The 22,643-nt window shown below is 41.5% G+C and overlaps 3 protein-coding genes across 10 annotated transcripts in view; 2 read left to right on the forward strand and 1 right to left on the reverse strand.

The window, feature by feature from the left end:
• Positions 1-9,100, forward strand: part of igsf9bb (immunoglobulin superfamily, member 9Bb) — an 87,515-nt gene extending 78,415 nt beyond the window's left edge. For 4 of the 6 annotated variants that reach the window (XM_016673591.1, XM_016673592.1, XM_016673594.1 and 1 more), the window contains 2 exons: positions 2,303-2,430; positions 2,580-9,100. In XM_016673591.1, the coding sequence (XP_016529077.1) occupies positions 2,303-2,430; positions 2,580-2,794 (343 nt within the window). In that variant the 3' untranslated portion in view covers positions 2,795-9,100. Of the gene's footprint in view, positions 1-2,302; positions 2,431-2,579 lie in introns of those variants that run through there. The other 2 variants (XM_016673595.1, XM_016673596.1) reach the window with 1 other exon arrangement.
• Positions 9,101-10,491: 1,391 nt separating this feature from the next.
• LOC103141048 (protein STU1-like) lies at positions 10,492-14,344 on the reverse strand. Of its 2 annotated transcripts, XM_007556470.2 has the most exons (8): positions 14,191-14,343; positions 12,684-13,242; positions 12,246-12,549; positions 11,932-12,037; positions 11,618-11,856; positions 11,381-11,539; positions 11,157-11,286; positions 10,492-10,735 (listed from the first exon to the last, which is right to left on the reverse strand). In XM_007556470.2, exons 1-8 carry the CDS (start codon positions 14,233-14,235, stop codon positions 10,673-10,675), a joined length of 1,605 nt encoding a protein of 534 aa, XP_007556532.1. In that variant the 5' UTR covers positions 14,236-14,343; the 3' UTR covers positions 10,492-10,672. The 2 variants fall into 2 exon arrangements, with proteins under 2 accessions (XP_007556532.1, XP_016529049.1); XM_016673563.1 differs by lacking the exon at positions 11,157-11,286 and having other exon boundaries at positions 14,191-14,344.
• A 390-nt stretch (positions 14,345-14,734) lies between these two features.
• Positions 14,735-22,273, forward strand: cfap58 (cilia and flagella associated protein 58). Of its 2 annotated transcripts, XM_007556527.2 has the most exons (18): positions 14,737-14,837; positions 15,426-15,695; positions 15,914-16,062; positions 16,156-16,306; positions 16,406-16,600; positions 17,465-17,602; positions 18,071-18,230; positions 18,699-18,781; positions 18,925-19,116; positions 19,223-19,384; positions 19,506-19,652; positions 20,114-20,254; positions 20,339-20,562; positions 20,864-20,972; positions 21,128-21,232; positions 21,625-21,744; positions 21,860-21,984; positions 22,074-22,273. In XM_007556527.2, the coding sequence occupies exons 1-18, from the start codon at positions 14,832-14,834 to the stop codon at positions 22,183-22,185; spliced, it is 2,589 nt and encodes an 862-aa protein (XP_007556589.1). In that variant the 5' UTR covers positions 14,737-14,831; the 3' UTR covers positions 22,186-22,273. The 2 variants fall into 2 exon arrangements, with proteins under 2 accessions (XP_016529048.1, XP_007556589.1); XM_016673562.1 differs by lacking the exons at positions 21,625-21,744; positions 21,860-21,984; positions 22,074-22,273 and having other exon boundaries at positions 14,735-14,837; positions 20,864-20,985; positions 21,128-21,218.
• The last annotated feature ends 370 nt before the right edge of the window (positions 22,274-22,643 follow it).

The raw sequence follows: 22,643 nt of genomic DNA on the forward strand, positions 1-22,643 counted from the left end.
ATCTACCACAGCAATTATTTATTAATTAAACATTAAGCCTAAAACGTACTACAACAACAGACTGAATGTTCTGTTCTGTGTGCAAAATTCTTGGAACGTTTTTTTTGCTGTTAAATCCTAAAACATGAAGTGGCATTGTTGTCAGTTGCTATGGCAACGAGTCTGCGTAGCTTGGCGAATACAGATCACTTTGCTGTGGATCATAGCACGAAATTAATACCTACATTTCTAAGTTTCACTGAGTTAACGCGGCTATGGATGACATGTAAATGATTAGTCTTTTACCCCTCCAGCGTTGTATGCCTGCGCAAAATTTGCGTACGTCCAAATAACATGCATGGTGTCTAAGTCACAAGTCAGTGCCTCACCAGCAATGAACCTCACCGCACGTCATATATATATGAAAATACACAATGCTGCCCCTTTAATATAAGCCTTTGTAATAATTTAATAAACTGTATTTTAAGTAGTATGTCTTCATCAGCTGGTGAAACGACTTGTGTAACATTCTCTTACCTGATTACAATTTCTGATCACAGATCACATGTACAGGCAGGTGTTGAAAATAGGACTTCTATGTTAGACTGCTGGAATTCAGACATCCGTTTCCAGACATAACGACACAGTGACATTTGTAGTTTCTCAGCACTGCAGACCTCTGCAAAAATTTCAGAGTACAACAAAGAGAGAGTCAAACATTCAGCTGGTACGGTTTGAAACAACTCATTAGTTGTAAAACCCTGGAGAACTTTCTAATTTCTCATTTTTAATATTAAAAAATTAATGTATTTTCCCCTTGGGATTAATGCAATAGTTTTAATGTAAATTATAAGATACATATTCATGTTTACTGCTAAAACACTACATAAACATAGATAACCTAAGCATAGATTGTTGCGTCTGTGTCACCTTTGGCTATGAGTCTCTTCAGCTGAATGTACGTCATGTATATGTTTTTTTTTTTTTTTTTTTACATTTCCTAACAGCAAAGCAGAAAGCGCGTTGCTTGTTTTTGGCAGTGATGAAGCACATTTCTAAATCTCAACTACTATGCTTTGCATGTTTTTTTTATACTGTTATGTAGAAATGCAGTAGATTCTTCCCAGGTTCCGAAAATCTACGGAGCAACAGAAGTCTAGATCAGGCTTCAGCCCCACTATAAACCGAGACGCACTGCTGGTGGACACAGGGATGTAATACTCTGCATAAAGCAACCGTGCGTTAATTTTAATAGTCGTTAAGTTTGGACTGCAGAACAGATTTCTCTGTGTCCGGCCGTAGATACTCACCTACTTGATTTTATTCTAAGGAACAAATACTTTGCAGAAGTCAGGCACTCAAGGGGTCAACGGCACCCTAAAAATAGACTGAAGTGCCCAATGAAGTGCTTTTGAATGTATTCCCCTTTAAAGTCATGTTCCATGTGCAAACTGCCATGCATGCCATTGCTAAATATTGCTTCTCCGTTTTCAAAATCAAAACAATTATATGGGAAAAAAAAAAAAAAAAAAAATCTTGTTACATTTGTTGTCCTGGTGCTTCGCTTTTCTTTGGCTTATTTTTCATTATGTGACTGTTCCTGAGTAGTCATTTTCCCCTCCCGCCATCTCTCCCCCTGTCAGCATGGTGAAGCCCATTGTAGACAGTATCCATGTCTATGAACACATATTGATGATGCTTTGTCGCTCAGCTGTGATTCTCCCCCTCTACTAACAGCGTTTGGTTTCTCTCTGCAGCCACGGTGGGAAGATGGCCTCTTTTGCAATGCTAATTGTTTTCTGTGTGTTTGTGGCAGAAATCTGTGGGCTGCCAAACTCTTTGTGCCTCCATGAACAGGAGGGAGTTGGTGACAAGCTGCCAAATATACTCTACTTACCAACAAAGTCTATGCAACTGTTGTTTTCAGAAAGCCACTGCGTCATTTGCACAGTAAATATCCGACTACAAAAGTGTTTTTTTTTTTGCATTTAACATGTCTCATTATTGAAAATCTTGCTGAACAATTTTGCTCTGAAACCAACAGTTCAAGACCTGTTTAAATGTCGTATTGATGTGTCCTCTATAAAACATGACTCAGTGATCTAATCTGCACTGTAGGGATAAACTGGGGGGGTGTAATATTCAAGATGTAGGTTTTATCAATATATATATATATATATATATATCACTTTTAGTCCATGTAATAGTGCTGATTTTGGGGCTTGGGGAGGTTTGTGCTCTTCTCGATGCACAAACACAGTGCGCTGACCACGATCGGCCCAGAGTTACCCGTGTTTTCCCTTTCTCTCTTCCCTTCATGTAGAAAACGTCGAGGTGCGTCGAGTGCCCATTTGGGGTCTGAGAGGAGTGATGCACTGAGATACCAGCGCGTTAGAAAGGCCAAGAAGATGACGATGAACAACAATAACTCAAAGACCAGAAAGAAAGCAGGTATGGACAGTTTTCCACACCCAATAGGAGTAACTAAGGACGAAGAAGTGACTGGATTACAAATACAAGGCAACCTATAGAACCAAAACCTAGCAATTAGACACAAGATAGGCAATTTTCCAGGTTGATACGCAATTTTCTTCCACCAGGTGTCTCCACCTCTCAGACCCAGCAGGCCTACACCTCTCAGGTACTCCAGCCCGAGGAAGCGCTCTACCTCTCCAAGAAGAAGAAACGGCCCATTCTTCATGACCCGTATGCTCGCTTTTCTGCTCTGCTGTACCGCCGTCCACCACGGGAGGACCAGAAGGCCATTTTAGCAAGCATGGACAACATGGACCTAGACCACGCCACCTTCCTTTGAAAGGCCCCGGGGATGAGGTCACAACTAGGGACAGGCTCCCATTACCATTCCATCAATACGCTGCAGTTAGACAAGACAGCAAAGTCAGTGGAATGTCTTTATTTCCATTATCTACAAAATGGAGTACATGTCAGAGTACAGATTTAGTGCAATCTGTAGGTTCACACTTGTTTTATTGGATCTGCATTCATCAGTGGATTGCTGTTGACAATAACCTAGAGTACTCTAGGGCATAAACTGAACAAAGACTTCTAAATCTAAACATTTTCTAGTAAAAAATTATATTCTAGTACAAATCAGTTTGTCTCGTTTTACTTTAACTAAGAGTAGTACGGAAGAGGATCTAGAGTGATCTCCCAGATTGGAGTTGTAGCTGTAAGGCAGTTCCTGTGGAAAAAAGTCTGGATGATTTGTTAAAAAAAAAAGGGATTCGCCGAGGCACAAACGTGTCCTGCATCATTTTAAATCGGCTAGTGCATCCTTCTGAAAGTGACTTTACTGATTTTGAGATTCCAATTGAACATTTACTCCAGTGCAAAAGTCAAAATTTTACAAACAAGTGGCGGGACTTTTATCATTCGACACTCTTTCCCCCAAAGTTGTTCCGGAGTCTCCTTTATTGAGAGAGTCTAAATGATTCATGCTAAGCTCCCACACCTCCGTTTACAGGTCCTTCCAATGAATTCTCTGCCTCACATTTAAGGACGATCTTACTTCCTACCAACTTTACCTCAGAGCACACGAGACCACACAACCGCCAGAGTCGACCTGCTCAGCTCTTTGACTTCTCCTGTCCAAATAAGAAACACTCTTTCTTCACTACTGCAATGCTGAAAATGTACCTTTCCTCTGGTTTTAAAAGGGGCCATATATTTCCTGTCCAGCTAACCTACGTCAGAAAATGCCGAAGCTAACCAGAAGCTGACATCCTCAGCTTTTCTGCTCTGCTGTAAATAATCAGGACAGGAACTCACTTGTTTTAGGAATGTCAAAGAAACGAAAAAACAAAAACCTTTAACTTATTCCCTCGCTCTAAGCTGCACTCTTTATTTGTTATAATCCAGTCCACTGGGATGCATTCAAAAGGCAAATCAGATGTGGAGACGTGGCATTTTCAACCATCACCATAGAAATTGTTAGTTTAGTAGGAAGCAGTACACACGCTCTGTTTGCAAGAGCTTCTGCTTAAACAAGTGCTACTTTTGTCTGACAGCTGTTTGCACTGGAGCAAAAATCTCATCAGTTCCATTACATTTGCTTTTTCCTTTTCTGAGGGCTCCAAATTTTGTTGAGAAACTTTTTGCCAAAAGTTTTATTTAAAATTTGAGTAGACGTTGGAAGATAGGATTTTGTACCTTGGTATATCAGTGTAAACATAAAGAACACACTGTTTTCTTTGGCCTGAAAAATACCTTTTTGCCTGTTTTACATACTAGTTTGTTTTTTTAAAAATTGTGCTCCATTATTTTGTATATTCTTCTTATGCGAGTCGATCTGAGTTCAGAAAAAAGCAGAACACATTTAAGGTAAAACAAAGTGAGCCAAAAAGGTTGTGTTCATCTGCATTTTCCACTGGCATTGGCAGAGCTTTACTGTTTATCTGCGTTTTGTTTAAAACTGCATGAGAATGAGGACTTTTCATTTACAACAAGGTGCCATAACTGCATCAACTGCATCCTACTCTGCACATTCTGCTGCTCGATGGCGCTCTAAATCACAAACGGTGGACATGCGCAGCAACAATTAGCCCGACATTATATTTTTTATTTTTTTAAACCTCAACGGTGCTCAGTTTCTTTGATTTGTGCAAGTACTTTAAAATCTCACGGGGACATTTGCTGTGAAAATGTCTCATGTCGGATATGCATTTTATTTGATTCTTTTTGTGTGATCTTAAGCTGCTGGTCCTACGAAGCCTTCAGACGTTTGTCATGTCTATCATTTTCATTTGTTTGGTCTGGTTAAGGTATTTCCACAGTACATGCAGACAGGAGTGCTAACCGTGGGCTAATCGGGAAAATATTTAAAAAATGTATAATGAAAAAGATATGACTAAATTTCATTAAAATTTTCAAAAAACTAACAATAAAACTGTTAAAAAAAAGATGCACACGTGCAGGTAGAATCTAAATAAATTAGAATGTCCTGGTTTCACAAAGAGAGATATATTTCTATTAGTTGAAATAATTATGGCTTAAAGCAAATGAAAACCCAAATATATTGAATTTAACAAATCCCAGCAGAGGAAAATAAGCTTGGATTGTTAAAAACAGCTGATGATCGCAGAGCAGTGACATACAACAGCTGGTTTTATTGGGGACACTAGATCAGTACATCCCTTCCAAAGACGGGTAGACCCCTAAAGTTGATTGGTGTGTTGCTGAGAGCTGTAGAGAGCAAATGGCTTCCTTAACAACGTCTGATGTTAAGGAATCAGACGCTGATACGCTGTATTGATGTAGAAATTCATACAAAAGAAGATCCGTCCAGTTTCTGACTACATGTACCGCACAGTATATGTACAAACTTTTTAACGGGACCAAATTTCTGCATTAAGAACATCCATTTTGTTACTACTATGTAACACAGCAATTCTGTTTTACTAAATATTTGGTTTTTGTTTGCTATAAGGCATAATGATCAAAATGAACAGACAGTAAAGAGTAACTTACAACGTATTGATTAGGATTTAATGAATCGCTCAAATGCTCTTGTGTTTTGGGTTAAGAAGGAAACGTGCCTCCGCAGATGTCATCTAGTGTGGAAATAACTTAGAATTGATCACGTATATGAATGTTTGAACAGATATAAATCCTCAATCTTTCTTCAACGTTACTACTATTGTCAACAGATAGATCAAGCAGCAACAGCTCGTCAACGGCTAATCGTTGGCGATATCCTTTAGCGTCCTGAGGTATTCTAAGGTCTAGCTCAAACACAACACTGTCTTCACATTCTGATGTGACGGTGATTGATCACAGGTGCTTTAGCAGTGGTGTCAAACAGGGCCTCTTCAATCAGCTACAGGTGCTACAAGAGGACAGAGCTGACAGATCCTTCCAAAAAAAAACACACACACACAAAAAAAAGGACAAACTCTCACGTCTGGAACTGTATTTTTCTAGTTCTTGAGGGGAAATAAGAGGATGTCGGAAGTCCTGACTGGATTCAAAATCCCATCGGGAAGGAGAGCTACAACTGGTCAAACTGATGTTGCCGCCATAACAAAAAATAATGTATTGCTGTTAAAAGAAAAAAAAACAGGGCGTCTCAGATTCCCTTTTGCTTTGATTGACTGTCACGATCGACTCCTTTCGGGAGAGCGGGCTTGTGAACCTGGGGGGTGGGATTTGCAGACACTTTTGAAAACCTGCAGCAGTCGAAGCAGACACGAGAGCGATGCGTATGGATTTCCTAATTGAGGCGTGGTTATATTTTACAGTATGACAGTTTAATTGTGGCATAACAGATAAAGTGAAACTGTTCTCAAAATACTGAAAACCAGACTACGGTTAAAATCGATACAAATTTCACACAGCCTGCATTAGCACCAAACATATATGTATGCACTGTTTGTACGTGTTTGGTATTTACACAGCAAGGTTCTTTTAAAATCCAGTCTGAAGGGCAAGTTGCATCAGAACTTGTTTTTTTTTTGTTTTTTTGTTTTTTTTTTGAGTAGTAGTTTTGAGGTTTCGTTTGTCCTGGATGGCAGATTTGGACTGAATAAGCTGGACGTAAAGCAGCAGCTACAGTAACCGCAGTTACGATTCATTAACTTAAATAGAAAGGAGGTTCCCTGTTGGAACACGTAACCATCCAGGAGATGAATCTGTCTCCCAGTGATTCTCTGTTATTTTTGTATAACCACGAGATTCATATAAATGTGTAGGATTGCATCCGCGTTGGATGTCTCATGACGTCAGTCGATTGACTTTAAAGCCGTAGTCTGTGTTCTTCGACAGACTACGGCTTCGTAGTGAAAGAAAATGACAAACCGAAATAATCCCACCGCCTTTCTGTAGTCTCGGCTGTAATGCTGCTAAAGAAGAAGCCGGAAGGGAGACAGTAATTGACTTGAAATCTGACGATCGACAGTGAAAACGTCTGCAGTTTCACCAATAAAGGTTTTGATATGATGTGAGTAGAGATGGTAGATCTGAACTGGAAAGAACCACACTTCAAAAAGCTATCCCTCTAGAAATCATAAAGACTAAATATCACTTTTGTATAAATTGAGAAAGATTAAAACGTGAACACATGGGTACTAATTGATGCTGTGATTGTTTTTGCCACATTTAATTGTAAATTGATTTATACGAAGTGAAATCGAAGGTTTAGAGACCAGCCTGTTCTAAACAAAACACTATGGGTTCCCAAAAGTCTGACAGCCGCTGCGTTTAAAAAAAAAAAAAAAGATGAATTAATGTGTGTTGAACATCTGCAGACCTTACAGTAAGACCTAACCAGTTTGATCCGACTTGTTGTTCCGAAGCGCAGCCGTCAAACATATTCAAACTGATCCCATCGGTCTTTGCAGGATGCAGACATTGGCGACCTTTGCCACTCATCGCTGTGGCAACAGAAATCTTGAGTATTGATCAAAAATGTCCAAGCTGGATAGCATACCTAAATGCATTTTAGATTTATAATTCAGGCTAAAAAAAATAAAAAAAATATTGAATACTGTGTAAATATCTCAAAAGAGCTTACCATAAGATATATATATATATCTATATAAATATATTTTGTAGAGGAAAACATGATGCACATCAGAACTGAGAGTGAGAACTGAGTAGTGTGCGGTCTACTTCAGTGACACGGTGTAACATGGTGTGATATCAGTGTCTTTACTGTATGTGAGTGCTTAAAAATGAAATACTAGAAACTAGCGTAGGAATTTAATATCAATTTATTATCATAGAGAGAGAAGACGACACTCGCGTTGGAAGCTAGATTAACGGGACGGCCCTTGTTTTCAAGAATGTAAAAGTCAATATCCTATTATTTTTGTACTCATACGTTGCTTTGTACCGTAGCAATGCAGAACTGTACACAGAGTAGAGAAATACGTCGTCTAAGTTCCTGAGTTGTTCAGAAGAGAAGAAATTGGTGCACCGAACTGTACTGTATATCTTTTTGTCTACAAAGAGATCCTCACGGAAAAAAATAAAGATAAAAGACGGTAAATTAGTTTTTATAGTGCGTGTGAATAGCAGATATACCTAATTATTTATGGGCAACACCTTACCATACTGATCATTGATTTTCCATAAAAAACTTAGTTTGTTTTGCTTTTTTTTTCTCCTTTTTTTAAATATAAATATATATATTTCTCGGCATGAATTGTGATTTGTTTTCCATTCTGTGGTGCTCTCCGCTTGTAGAAGCACTGTAGATCCAAATGCATTTTGGACAGCTCCACATTGAACAAAAGTTTCCCGACGTAATTGTTTGTGTTTGCAGTGAAAGCCGCAGCGCTTCTCGACGATCCAAATCTGTCGGTCTCGTTCCGGCCCGGAGCATGTGCAAGTTAGCCAAAGTCTATCCGCGCCTTCTGCTCCAAAATGGAGGTGGAGCACCGCAGCAGCTGCTAAATGCTACACCACGCTCTCAGTTCAGTGCTGTAAATTGCCAAAAAAGAAAAAAAAAAAAAAGAGAGATGACCATCAACTTCATTATAACAACTGGTGCTATATATATATACATATATATATAAAAAGCAAAAGTAAAAAAAAAAAAAACATCTGTGGTGCTTTTTTCTTTAATTTCTTTGTTTTTGTCCTTGCTTCAGACAAAATGTAGCTACACAATCCTGTACTGTACTGTAGATCGCTGTTTGGCCGGTCGATCGACCCGCTGCGCTCACACGAGGCAGAGGTGTTGGAGTTTTTTGTTTTGTTTTTCCTCAGCTGTCCTTTCAGGGAATTCCAAGATCCAATTAGACAAACTTCTTGGAGGGGCACATTTTAAAGCAACTAACTTTGATAGATCGTTGATTTGAATTGACTTTCTTGTTTTGTTTTGTTTTGTTTTTTGGTCAGTGCTTCTACATCAGCCACATGGATGGGTGCAAATAGTATCTACACATTGTCTTTGGTGCTGAGCGTAATAACGTTCACATTCGACTTTAGATATTTTAACCATTAAAAATCCCCGTTAGAGGCTTTCGAGCACGTCACAGGAAGTGAGTTTCCCTGCACCGGCGTCGTCACCCGGCTCGTTCCAGATCGCGTCGGAAAGTTCTCGCGAAACCAAACTTCTCCGAAAACCCACGGATAGATGAACCGCAAGTAGTGAAAACGGTGTTTTGATACCGGAGAAAAACATAATTCTGTGAGTCAAATCTTTGTTGTTACTGCCTTGTTACAAAAAATAAAAAAAACAGATTCAATTTATCAGAAAATGATTGTTTTGGGGTTTTTTTATGATCATAAAATGCAATACAAGAGGAAGGAGAACAAACTAAACTCATATCTTCTAATTGTTCTGTCTTCCTGAGATGAGTTGACTTGTATTTAAAACATAACTAACATTATTTTTTCATTATAGGCATAGACAACTCTGTACCTCAAAATATCTCTTTATGAAAATCTGAAGTCCTACATGTGTACCTTGTACATTTTTTGTTTGTTTTTCACCTTTACGAAGTCCATCCTCATGACGCTTTTTATATTGGTTTGCACAAACACTAATAGGAATGTATGGCTACTGTAATTCCTGCTCACCCTCCCACCCTCCCCTAAAAAGTGAAAGCAACTGAATTCAACAGTTTTTTGTATTTGAAATGTCTTGGTATGCTTGTTCTAGTTGTATATTCAGAATGGTGTATATTACATCGGTTTTTATTTAATAAAATGTTTAAATTTTCTAACAAGACTCTTGGATTTATTTCATTAACTGGGATCGCTGAACGTTTTATGCGGTCAGAATGCAGTTCAGCTTACAGATTTTCTGACTGATTTCAGAAGAATTTTCTTTCACAGCTGAGAATCGCATACCTGCTGTAACGAGTTCACCTGCTAACATTCACAGACTGTAAGGTTAATAAACAGACTGACCACATCAAACTCTTGAGGGCAAGTTGGCTTTATGGGAGTAAACGAACAGGCTGACCACTAGGGGGCGGTAATATCATGTAAAAGAGTTTGGAACGTTCATTTAAAATGAGATTATGAGTTTTGAAAAGACTATTCAATGTTGACTTTATGTTAAACATAGCACTGTTCATACTTTAACAAACAAAAGTATAATATTTGACTGTTTTTAAACGGATAGGAATTTCTGATGACTTTAATTGTCAACAAATAAGCAATTTCCCCATGAGGATCAATATATCTGATTCCAACCGTTTTCATTTATAAATCACAAACCCAAAATGACTCAAGAGTATTTTTAAGATTAATGTCATCATTACGATTCTCCATAATAATTTCTGACAATGGAACAAGTGAAAAAGTTCCAGAATATTTTTAGGATGTGAAACAAAAGGGGAAAACTGACTCAATACAGAATCAGAATGATTATGATCACCATCACTTCACCTGTCATCCAGCACCTATTTGCATATGTTTTTTGTTAATAGTATATTAGTATTGTAAAATCGTGACAATATATAATGGTTTATTATGCCTTTTCAAACAAGACATTCTTCCAAGCTAAATTTGAGCGTAACACAAAAAAACGGAAACTTTTTCTTTGATCATTTGTTCAGTTGGTTTAATGACTAGTTGGTGACAGAAAACCATCTTCCACTGTCACCGTCCTCTCTGAATTATTTTTAATTGGACCCTTGTCTGTCCCTGGAACAGTCTTATACAATTAAACGACAGACGTTTTCATTTTTTTTTCCAAGGGAGCCGTCGTCTTTTTGCAGGATCAGCCTTGCTCAACAGGGCCATCTGCTGGACAAATCTCTACCTCGGTCCTTGTCCATTGAGCCTGCACAATAACACGATGCTTAGGTGCAAACGAAAGGACAGAATATAACTTATAACAGCACAATGAAACTTTGTTATGCCTTTTCATATGTCTAGTGAAAGTAAATAGGGATTTATGACCTGCTCCACTTCTTCTACACTGACCTTGACTGACAAAATGTGGGAGAGGCCAAACAGATTAGATAGAAAACTGGACTTAACTTCACTGTTTTACATTTAAAGTCCAACTGGAGCTGACTTCAGATCAGGCCATAAGACAGGATTAGACAAACAGTATATAAACTGGAAGCATTTGTCTTCTAAAGCATTTTGAGAAGACATTTCCAGCAAATATGGGCAAAAACAAAATATTTGAACCGAATGCTTTTGCGCCGCACTATTGTTTAAAGTGTGAAAGGAGTTTGATTGTTAGCTGGAACCACCTTTTGCCGTCTCATCCTCTTCAAAAGTTTGACCAGTTGAGCCCTGGCCTTAGCGGGGACAGCCTTCTGCCACTGGACCATAAACTCTTTGTGCTGAGCAAATTCCCACAGCATTTCCTGCCCATGATTCCTGTACAGCAATACAGTTCCCAGTTAGCCTCCGAAGATGGCCAAGATACTGATACGTATTGCACAGTCAGCATTTCTTCCAGTCGAGAACAAACCTGACTTCAGGATTAGAATCCGCACACATCTTGCTGACCGCAATAAGGAAACCTCCTGAAAACCTCCTTCCTGCTTTCAGGATGTAATCCTCTCCGGTGATGTTTTTCAGCTGGTGGATGTGCTGCGCCGCGCTTTCTCTCACAGCAGCACAGTGATGACTGAAGGAGGACAAAGCCAGAAAGATGTCTCCGTGTGATGCTGATATGAACTTCCTCAGACATCCCAACTCCTCCTACCTCAGGCCTGTGCTGAGCAGAACATTCAGAACCTTAGCAGGACTGCAGCCCTTCACCAGAGCGTCCAGGGCCAGATTAGCTCTCTGGTGAACGAACTCGTTGTTGGTCTGTGCCAGCTTCAGCAGCAGAGCGTCGCTGGTCCTTTCTGCCTCGGGGTCCATTGACTTTCCCAGCTGAGTGTGGAGCTCTGCTATGGTGTCAATGACAGCGCTGGCTAAAGAAGGACGTTGGTTTTTAACCTGCAAAGGAAAAGGAAACATCTTTGACGTCAGAAAACTGAAACCGAGACCGTCGCTGAGAAAACATGTCTGCACCTCCTCTGTCAAGACTCGGCAGACTGCGTGCAGTTTGGTCTTCAGCTGCTCTGGGTGGTGCTGCGCCAGATCCGCGACAGATTTCATTCCCTCCATTTTCTTTTCCCTGCGTTGAACAAAGATTATTAGGTTGTTGCTCCAACAACAGAACTCTGTTTCCGATACGTATCCATGCCAAGGCCTCCCGAACAGAACAAAGTTTTGAGAAACCCAAAGACACTTGGTGCCCCCCACTTTCAAAAACACAGGTTTACAGTATAAACTGTGTAGAATAATCTCCCTGGAGAGGTTTGGTAGAGTTGCTGCTGTCATACCAGTTGTGGGAGCTGAGCTGTCTGAACCAGGGCGGCGCGCTCTCTGACGTGTCAGTCAGGGGTGGGAATCTGGTCTTTCCTGCCATGATGTGGGACTTTGGAGGACTGAGAGTTTTGTCATGGAGAGGTCCCATTCTGTCGGTCGGTACGAGCTCCGCAGGTTGCGCTGCGACAATGACCATCTTCTTCGAAGAGGTCAGCGGCTGTGGCAAGACAGAGCGGTCGACGTGGCGCTGCAGTCTCTGTGGTAACGGCTCCTTTTCAGATGTAGCTGACTGAAGTCTGCATCCAGATGCTTCTTTGTCTTTTCAGAAAAAAACAAAAAACAAAACCAGAATAGCTACCTTCCTTGATGTAATGTAACCTCTGTTACATTGATCTCATGTCAGATATTTCTTACATGAAAGAAGTCATCTTCAGTCCATAACCTGATCTTACCTGCTTTGCCTATTATCACCGGGAGGCGAGACTGTCTCCTGGGTTTCGGTCCCGGGTGAGGAGCTGGGGCGAGGATTGAGCTGGGCCAGCTCCCCAGATCGGTGGAAAACCTCGTCTCTCTGGGTGTGTGTGCGTCTACAGGGCTCAGGGTTTCCCCCACATCCCCGCATTCATTTGAAATGTTGGGCAATGGATCACCCTGCCCTGCTGCCTGACCACCTGGAAGCTGCTTCTTCTGAAACATGCAATCCTCCTCATAACATATCTTCTTGGTGTCCTGTGTCTGGCCACTTTTGTCCTTCATGTTCGAAGTGTGCTTGACCTTCTTTCCTCTCGGTGATGATTTGGGGAGCGGCGAGAGGCTTGCTGGAAGCTGAGGTGTGGGGAAGGTGTCCTGCAGTCTGTCCAGGACAGCTTTTCTGCGGGCTGTTTGTGAGGCACACAGTCTCTCGACGCTCTGGATCAGACCCGCCCTTTTGGCCTTTTTAGCTTTTCCAATCTCGACAAACCAAGACTGATGAGAACCATCCCCGTTGCTTTGGTCCTCTGGTGCCTTTGACTGTAAAATTCACAACAAAGTTTTAGTAGCAAGTTTACATCCACTTATCAGGAACGTAAATACAATATATTTAAGAGAAATTGAATCAGTTTCCTGTGTGAATTTTTGCTGTAACTGTCATAATGATGGCTATATTCTTTGTGGCAAAGTTTGTAAACTCTTGGAACACAGTTTACAGGAAAGCCAGTTTTACCATCAGCATACATAAATACTTTTCATTAAAAAAAAATCAACACTAGACTGCAGCTTGCTTCTGACAACATGGACAACTCAAAACTATTTCTTAAATCAGCAGCTAGATGAGTTGTGGAGACTGGTTTTAGAGTGGATTGAACAGTAGCTGTTTGAAATGGTCTTCTCAAAGTCCTGACTTCTATGCTGCTGAAAATTGAAAAATGTAATTTAAAATGTGAATTCTAAGCTGGATCTGGGCCAGATTATCGATCAGCTTTAATGAATAATTCTACAAGGAAAAGGATCAAATATCCATAAAAAAGGAAACACAAGAGTGCATTTACATGTATGTTACACGAGAGTCTGGATATATCATTTTCATAGGAAGCATTCACAAATAATTTAAACTTGAGCCTTAAATTCTTGCTTCTAACAAATCTTTGCAGTATAAAAAGTAGAAGTCAACCTGCATCTTAATAACTCAGGTATTGTACTGTATTTTACTATATTATATTTTTTGACTTTTAAAAAAATAACAGTTTCTCCTCCAACATATTTCACGATCCTATCCAGTTGTACATTTTTACTTTAGTTCATGCTAATAAAACTGTTCACCTGTTACCTAATTTCTTTTGCTCTTATTTAAACTAAACCCAGAAATATATAAAAACCCAAACATTTAAACTTTGAAAATGTACATTTCTAGTTGATTGTTTTGCATTTGTCATTTCACATTTGTCAAGCAGAGAGGGCGATAGAAAGTTAGCCACTTACCTCAGTGTCTCCAGAGAGGCTGCTCTCTGTTTCTGGACCAGACATGGGCCAGCCGAGCAAACAGACTGAAATCGCTTTCAACAACGAAACCTCCAGGAATTAATGCCGGGTAAATAGAATGAAATGTTTTGGGGGGTTTGGTGCTGTTTTTTTAATTTTTATTTTTCCCATGGCAACACATGATGTCACAAGAAAACTTTTGTTTACTTTTAAATGTCATGTTTAATGTGTTTTAAGCACATTAAAACTTAAATGGGTGGGTCCATTTCTACTGCAAAGCGTTTCACTAATCCAGCTAATTCTGTTGGGACTTGGCTAAACATTCACTCTTTTATTAGGGAAACAAAACATAGATAAAAAATTAAATTGAATCTATTAATAAAAAGTCTTTCTGATCTTCTGATAAATCCATAATTTGTATCGATCAGAACTTGAAACTGAAGTGATCGTTTCAAGTCTTGGTGTCTGTCTTACCGCGAGATCAGCGGTTGCTAGGAAGCCAGCCCCGACATTCTTTTTTTCCCCCTCTCCTTTTGAATCCCGCGAGAACTGATGTTGCTAAGCAACCAGTATCAACATTCGCCTGTAGGAGAAGGGGGGATTGTGTGCGGAATTATTTTTAGCCTTTCTCGGCTCGTGTGATGGAGGTGAGTTTGGTTTGTGTAGAAATAGTTCTGGAACAGTAACTGAACCTGAAGGAGGAAATGTATTCATGTGGACTGAATACATTATTATTTTTGCATATTTGGACATTATCTTCACATTTGCTTCGCACGTTTTGATACCTTTTTTGTGGGTGGGCACGCAGCGGTACGAGCCGCCTTATAGGTGACGGATGAATAATAAATAAATAAATAAATAAATAAATAAATAAATAAATAAATAAATAAACCCTCCCCACCCCACTGAGAGACAAGGGTGTAAAGAAAATGGATGGATGGATAAATAAATAAAGAGACATTCTATTGGGTGTAGAACAATAGGTGCCTGCCATGCATTACATGGAAGGCAGTGACTGCCTGTAATGCTAATGGCATGTCCCAATTATTCACCTCCTTGGGCATCTGTCCCTTCTTATTCTGCTTACAAATCAACTTTTTTTTTGTTTTACAGAAAACCTTTTTGATGTCAAAAAGAAATCCCTTAACCCAGTAAAGAGCAGACCATTTTTCTTGTGTTCTGATGTGACATAAATCACATTTTACTGTACTTATACTGCTCTGCTTTATTTCCAGGAAACAGAATTTGAAGGAGACGACCGTTTTGAGTCGTTGGAGGAGTTTCAGGTTGTCCTCAGTGAGCTGTCCAGTGACAGCAGCCTGGACAGGATCAGGGCGGAGTACGAGAAACTCGTCCATGCTCTGAAGAAGTCGCGGGAGAATGAAAAGAGGCTGATGTCGAAATGCAGGGAGCTGAACGCAGAGATCGCGTCGACATCAACCAAAGTGGCAACTGCCCTGAAACTGTCCCAGGAAGATGAGATGACAATAACGTCGCTCAAGAGGGTACGGCTTGATTGGTTTATGAAATATTCTCTCCATAACTGTTCAGCCAGTTTCTATGTCTGTGTCACTTAGAGATAATGAAAGAGCAGATATTCAAACTGCTCTTTCATTATCTCAAATGAACTTCCCCTAAACTACCTTTAGGGAAAGTTTGACATTTTTATATTCAGGAACTCAACAGATTCTGTCGGTGAAAAATGGATCTTCGAATGTTTCAGGAGTTGGATAAGGTTTGGAAGTTGATTGATGCAGCTCATGATAAAGAGAGAAAGGACCAGGAAACAATCAAGGATTTAAAAGAAGACGTTTTCAAGCTCACAAAGGCAACTGAGCAAAAAACCGGACATCAGCAGGACGAAGAACGAATGTGAGTCAGGAAAGGGTCCCGCTTTCTCTTTTGCTACGCACTGTGAATACTCTAAATTAAGTTTATAACTCCATCTGTGGTGTTTTTTTTAAGGGATTTAATTAAAATGATTGAAGAGTTGACTAAGGAGAGAGACCAGCTGACAAATGCGGCGGCGGACCTAAGAGAGAAACTAAACAAGGCGACTGTAACTCAGCAAGACATAGAGGCTCAAAAAGAGACAGCCGTAGAGAAGATCTTGAAGGTGAACGTTGGGTATGCTTTCAGCGAGGGAAGTGAATATGAACGTGGACGAACACAGTTGTGTAGGAGTCTGAGATCAGCTTCGCGTTTCTGCTTCCAGCTTCAGCAGGAGCTCCAGGTGCAACAGAACGAGCTCTCCAGAGAGACGAGACTGAAGGAGAAGCTCGACAAGGAGATCCAGCAGCTGCACACCGACATGGAGGCCAAGATGGCCGAAATCAAAGCTCTGACCACGCAGGGACAGAAGGCCAGAGAGGAGCAGCAGCGACTGGAGCAGCAGCTCAGAGATCTAAAGGTAAGCAAGGCAAGTGGGAGGGAACTGTCTGCTATTCAGATCAGTTTATTTATACAATGTCATCTCAAGGCACACAAAAAAAACATTGTTTCAATCCAATCACACATACAGGCCAAGTGACCTATTTATTATTCAAATTGGTTAAGGAAGTTTTCTGTGTGTGGAAACCCAGCAGATTGCATCGAGTCATTGAGTTTGGACAAAAACTTTTATTTCAACAGCTCCGTTTGCACACAAGGCGATTCAAAATGCAATCCAAAGGAACAGAAAAACAAAAAAGTGATATCAACTGTTGATATTTTACATAAGAAACTGTAAAATACCAATTGCATATGAAATTAACAGATTGTAAATGATAACATAGCTGAAGAATTGATGAAAATAGGCTTGGATTTTACTGGGTGCCGTGAACCATAATGTTTTCAGTCCCGATTAAGGAGATTTCTTTTCCTGAAGCTGAGGAGCTTCAAAACTAAACGCTGATTCCTTTCATTTAGTTGTGCTTCTGAAAACACTGACTGAGTGAACATGATCTGAGAGGTTCAGACCTGACAGGTAACTTTAACATATTGATGTATTCAACACCCAAAACCATTTAGTTCCTCGCAGACTTAACGATCTCAGCTTTTCCAGCTGAGATACGATCCTTTGTCTTGGTGTAGGGCAGGCAGGGCTCCGATAGCAGGATTCTGGAAACGCTGATGAGACTTGCTAATAATCACTGCCAAAAATCTCAGGTTAGGCTGACTCAGACCGTAGACTGAACTCGTGTCTGTTGTGTCTGTCTGTCCATCCCGTAACACCCTGGGTTGATTATCAGTGATTAGAGAACATTACACACCAGTCTGTCCCTTCCTGTCACAGGTATTGCATGAGCGCTTGACCAAAGAACTGGAGCAGATTCAGGCGAAGAGCAGCAAACTGCAGCAGGAATGTGAACGTCTCTTGGCCGCCAGGGAACAGCTCTCTGTGGAGAATCATCTGAAGGCAAACGAACTGAAGGTATTTGCTTTGTGTTTCTCATCATTTCTTTGTTCCTTTCTTAAATACAGGCATGCAGCAACCTAGGCTTTCAGAAAGGGCATGCAGGGGCAGTAGCCACGGCGACGAGTTTTGGCAGTGGCAAATGTATTGTTTTTTTGTGTCTATTGTGCATATCGTGGTGTTTTATTAAAAATATTGAATTTTTATTAATTGAAACTACGCACAAATATTTGAAAACGATCACCTTTTTGAGACCAACATCGATCCATCTGCCACACGTTTGACGTCAACCATCCGTCAATTTGAATCTGCAAATGTGTTGACTTGTCTATTCATGTCCTGTAATTTGCAGGAGGGTCCCTCATTCTTCTAAATCCAGCCCTGAGAAAGAAAAAGAAGCCAGAGTCGTGTCGTGCAATTTACGGCTTTCTTTCACAAAATCCTTTCTCTCTCCCCTTCTTCTGTCATCCTTTGTTCGTCAAATAGATAAGAGAGGAGGAGCTGAGTCACATGCGTCAGGAGGTCGCCAAACAGACCAAGATGAGAGAAGCCATCCAGAAGAAGTACCACCACATGGAGGACCAGAAAGCTGAACTCGACCGACAGAGGGAGACGCTGAAAGCTCAGATTGCTGGCCTGGAAAAAGGTTTGAACGTTTCTGACGTACGAACCGATGACACCAGAAATGCACTCGTCGTTTATCCGATCCATCGGCTGAGCAGGAATGAAATATATGCAGAAAGCTGCATATTTTTAGCGTGTAGTTCAACATTCGGCTCAAACACATTTACCACATTGTTCAAAAGTCTGACCTCTAGTCTAGAGTACAAAACCAGGAAATTCTGACACTGACATACCAAACAAAGATGAAGCTGTAGGTTAAAAAACTAACTGCAGCCGGAGTTTCGTCATTTCGCTAGGAAGGAAAGACATCAGCAAGGATGTCGATAAACATTTCTGTTTCATCTCACTTTGGGACAGCTAAGATAAATTATTTAATTTCTATCATTCCAGAAGTAGAAGCTGCTAATGTCAGTTGTTTTATATACAGGTGGGCTGTTTGGAGCGAGTAACAATGTTGGGCTTTTTGCTTCTCCTAATTTTCCATATGCAGATCTTGAATCTTCCCGGAAGCAAGTGGAAGTCGATAAAAAAGCCAAGGAGGAGCTGATCCGAGAGAGGGCCAATCTGCACAAGGTTACCTCTTCATTTTAGCATCATATTAATAGACGTTTCAGCAATCTGCTTAGTTTGGTACAAACTCTGCAGATTTGACACACCCCTTCACCGTGTGCTCCCTTCTCTGTGTGGCATGAACTCGTTTCCCCCCCTGTGGACAGAACATGACCAAAGCCGTGCAGTCGGCTGAGAAGCAGCAGGACCTCATGAAGCTCCTGGAGCAGGACAAGAGAACCTTGGAGCACGAGATCTCCGGGTACCGGCAGGAGGCGCAGAAGCAGCGGAAGATCATCCAGCAGCTGGAGAAGGAGCGGGACCGCTACGTCAACGAGAGCGGCAGCCTTATGCAGAAGGCGGGTCACGCAGATGGGCCAATCGTGGCGTAGCTTCTCTTACTGCTGCATATTTTTCACCTTGACTAAGAGGTGTTTTTTTTTTTTTTTCTTTTACCTTCTGCAGGTGCAACAGAAGCTCACTGTTGTCGAAGACAAAGAGATGGAGATATTTGATTGGAAAAAGAAAGCTACAGAGTCGGAGTGTAAACTCAAACAGCAGGAGAACCTGCTGGAGTCGATCATAGCGGAGAGGAATCTATACAGCAAAAACCTCATCGAGTCTCAGGTGAGAGATGATGATGATGATGATGATGATGTCACAGGAGGTGGCTAACTTTAGTCCAGGGGGCTCTGTAAGATCAGATCTATGTTAACAACACCCGCTCTGTTCTTTTAATTTCCTTAAGGAGGAGATTTCTGAAATGAAGAGGAAAATAAAGACTATGAGCAACCAAGTTGCCCGGCTTAAAGACGACATCTCTGAGAAGGAGCAGGAACTGGTCAGAGATCAGCAGGAGCAGAAGAGGCTGGAGAAGGAGAACGAAGCCTACAAGGTGCTGTTCCCTCCGTCTCCACCAGGTGGCGTGGAAGGACCGATAACCTGGATTTAAACGTTTTTAGATATTACTTATTTTGTAACAAAGTTTAGGACCTTCTTTTGCGAAATAAGCTAATTTTGACACATACTCAACCTAGCGCCAAAGCTGTTTTATCGAAAAATTAGTTTTTTCCGAAATTGCCGTGTTTGCATTAGGTGAATTTATTTTCGAAATGTCAAATTGCACAATTATATGGCTAATGGAAACGCAACTTCTGTCACTGTCACATGACCAAACAAATACCACATGACCGACTTCCTCTAACTCCAGAAACACACGGCATTAAGATTGAAACAAATATCTTTTGTCAATTTTGTCCCAGTTTTATTGATCAAACTGATAACTGCTATACTGCTATATGTTAGTGCTGCTGATATACCATGCATCCCAATTATCTTGCGTATGTCTTCTATCAGGGGGATCTACAGGCAATAAAACTGCAGCTGGAGGAAACGAAGCAGCTTATTGACAGCCAGAGGACAGAACAGCAAAAACTGCAGATGACAATCACCAGCATGGAGGAAGACCGAGTCCAGGAGCAGAAGCAGCTGCAGCAGGTAAAGCAGAATGTCAGCACCTAGCAGTCAGACCATGACCCCCCACCCCACCTACTGTCTGAGCTTGTGCTGCTGTGACTGAAGGCGATCCGAGAGCGGGACAGCCTCGGCAAGCAGCTGCTGCAGCGGAGTGATGAGCGCGCTCTCCTGCTTGAGAAGATCCGGATCCAGCAGTCCATCCTCAGCAAGGGGGACTTCCACTACAAGCAGAGGCTGGAGGACATCCAGCTGCTGAAGCTGGAGATCAAGAGGCTGCGCCGCAGCAACGACATCCAGGACAGGACCTTACCCAACACAGAGGAGCTGAGGTAAAACACAACCCCAGGTCGCCTCGTCAGGGTAGTGACAGAGGAAGAGCCAGAGAGCAGAGGAGGCGACCCGCAGAGAGCAGGATGTAGAGCTGGAGAGGAAGGCTCAGTCAGAAGCAGCTGGGAGGGTGCTGAAACACAGACAGATAGGTAAGAAGAACCTCATCTAAATGAGACAATCCACAGTCACAGGAAAGCTTTCTTGTTCAGAACACTCCGGTCCGGTCGATACCTTTAAAGTCATGTAGCTGGAAAGCTTTTCTGTTGACGGTTGGTGTTAATCCTCCACCCTGTCCTTCAGGACGGAGCAGCTCCGCCTGCAGACGGAGCTGCTCAGAGAGAGAACCAGGAACAGTGTTCTGGAGGACCAGCTCAAGCCCATAAATATTCACCGATGGAGGCAACTGGAGGTGAGGCTTTAAGGTCAGACTGTCTGCAGCTGTTAGCTCCGTTTGTCCCCATCTTCACTGGATACGGACATTCTTCTGTCACGCTTTTAACACAGACGGTAAAAGAAGAACTGATGAGAATCTTGACCGTTTGTGGATTGTTTCCTAACTTGCAGGGCAGCGACCCGGGAAAGTATCAGCTCATCCAGAAGATTCAGGCCCTGCAGAAGCGACTGATTGCTAAAACCCAGGAGCTGGAGGAACGGGGACTGCTGCTGCAGGTAGATGCTCCGCCCACAGCTGCTGCTCTTCATGGAGCAGATCAGGACGAGAACACTGTCTACTACAAAATTTAAAAAGTATTTATTTCTCTGTATACATGGGAACACAGAAGTGTTATTTTCTTTGTAATACCAGCTCCAGTTCCATTAACCATAAAATTGTGCAAATTGAAATTCCAAAATTAAATTTGCCTAATGGGAACATGCCGAAAAACACCCTCCCCCCCCACCGGTACAGACACAAATGATCTTATATATAATACATTTCTCAAAATAATTCCAAAAAGCCTGTATTGGTTTTCCTCTGGTTGTGTTGGTCCTTCTCATAAAATCCCCTCTTCGCCTCGGTTTCGTTCTCACTTTTCTCTGTCTTTTCTAACTCGCTCATGTAGGAAAAGGAGAAGCTGTATGTGGAACTGAAGCAGGTTCTGGCCCGACGGCCCGGTCCCGAGGCAGCCATGCAGCTCCAGCAGTACCGCTGGACCATCGGGGACCGGACCAAAAAGCTGCAGGTATTTTCCGTCCCTCTCCTTTAGTCGCTTTGATTTAGGTCGTTCCTGCCGATTTGTTCATGTCTGGTGAGTTTCCGTTACGAACCGTCTCTATATTTGGGGGTAACGTCCGCAGGCTCTGATGGCAGAGCTGAGGACGGTCGACTCAAAGATGAACGAATACAAACGGGAGAATCAAAGACTGAGCGGCGAGCTGGCAAATATGAAGAAGAAGTATTTGAGTCAGAAAAGGCGTCATAGGTAAGATCCGTCTCAAATGGTGATGAAAGTCCGCAGCGGCCGTGTTCTGTGCTGTTTGCTCCCTGATGGCCCGCTATGTGTCTCATTAGTGAGCAGAGAAGCAGGACCACGGCGCAGGAACAGGAAGCTCTGCCCCAGCTGAGCAGCACGCCTCGCTTCGCCAGAGCGGCCTTCAGGGTTTACAACCCGGTCAAACTCTGACGCCCGCCGTCTGCATTTTCGTTACAAACGTGCGCAAATCTTTGTTTATATTCTGCTAATGTCGAAAAAACACAACTTTGCAATTGCAGTGTTTTGTGCGTTAAAGCGGCAAAACCTCTTATACTTGGGAGCGGCTACGTATGTGGCGTTTTGGGGTGAATTGTATTTGCCGATTTTACAGAAGAGCTTTGGATTCAAGACGTTCAAATAACACAGAACTTTTTATGAACTGCGACGCTGTGAGAGATCTGGTGGAGTCACCAAAAAACAAAACAAAAAAGAAAAAAAAACATCACTTAGCACCTCATCCTAGCTCAAAAACTTTTTGTCAAAAAATATGAGTTTTTTTTTTACTTCCATGTTCCCTTTAAGTGGATTTATTCATTCATTTTTCCAATAGACCCTTGTCACAGTGACGTCAGACAATGGCCGCCATAACTCAAACCTGGGTATCTTTA

This window comes from Poecilia formosa, unplaced genomic scaffold (genome assembly GCF_000485575.1).
Source record: "Poecilia formosa unplaced genomic scaffold, Poecilia_formosa-5.1.2 Scaffold79, whole genome shotgun sequence".
Classification (NCBI taxonomy): domain Eukaryota; kingdom Metazoa; phylum Chordata; class Actinopteri; order Cyprinodontiformes; family Poeciliidae; genus Poecilia; species Poecilia formosa.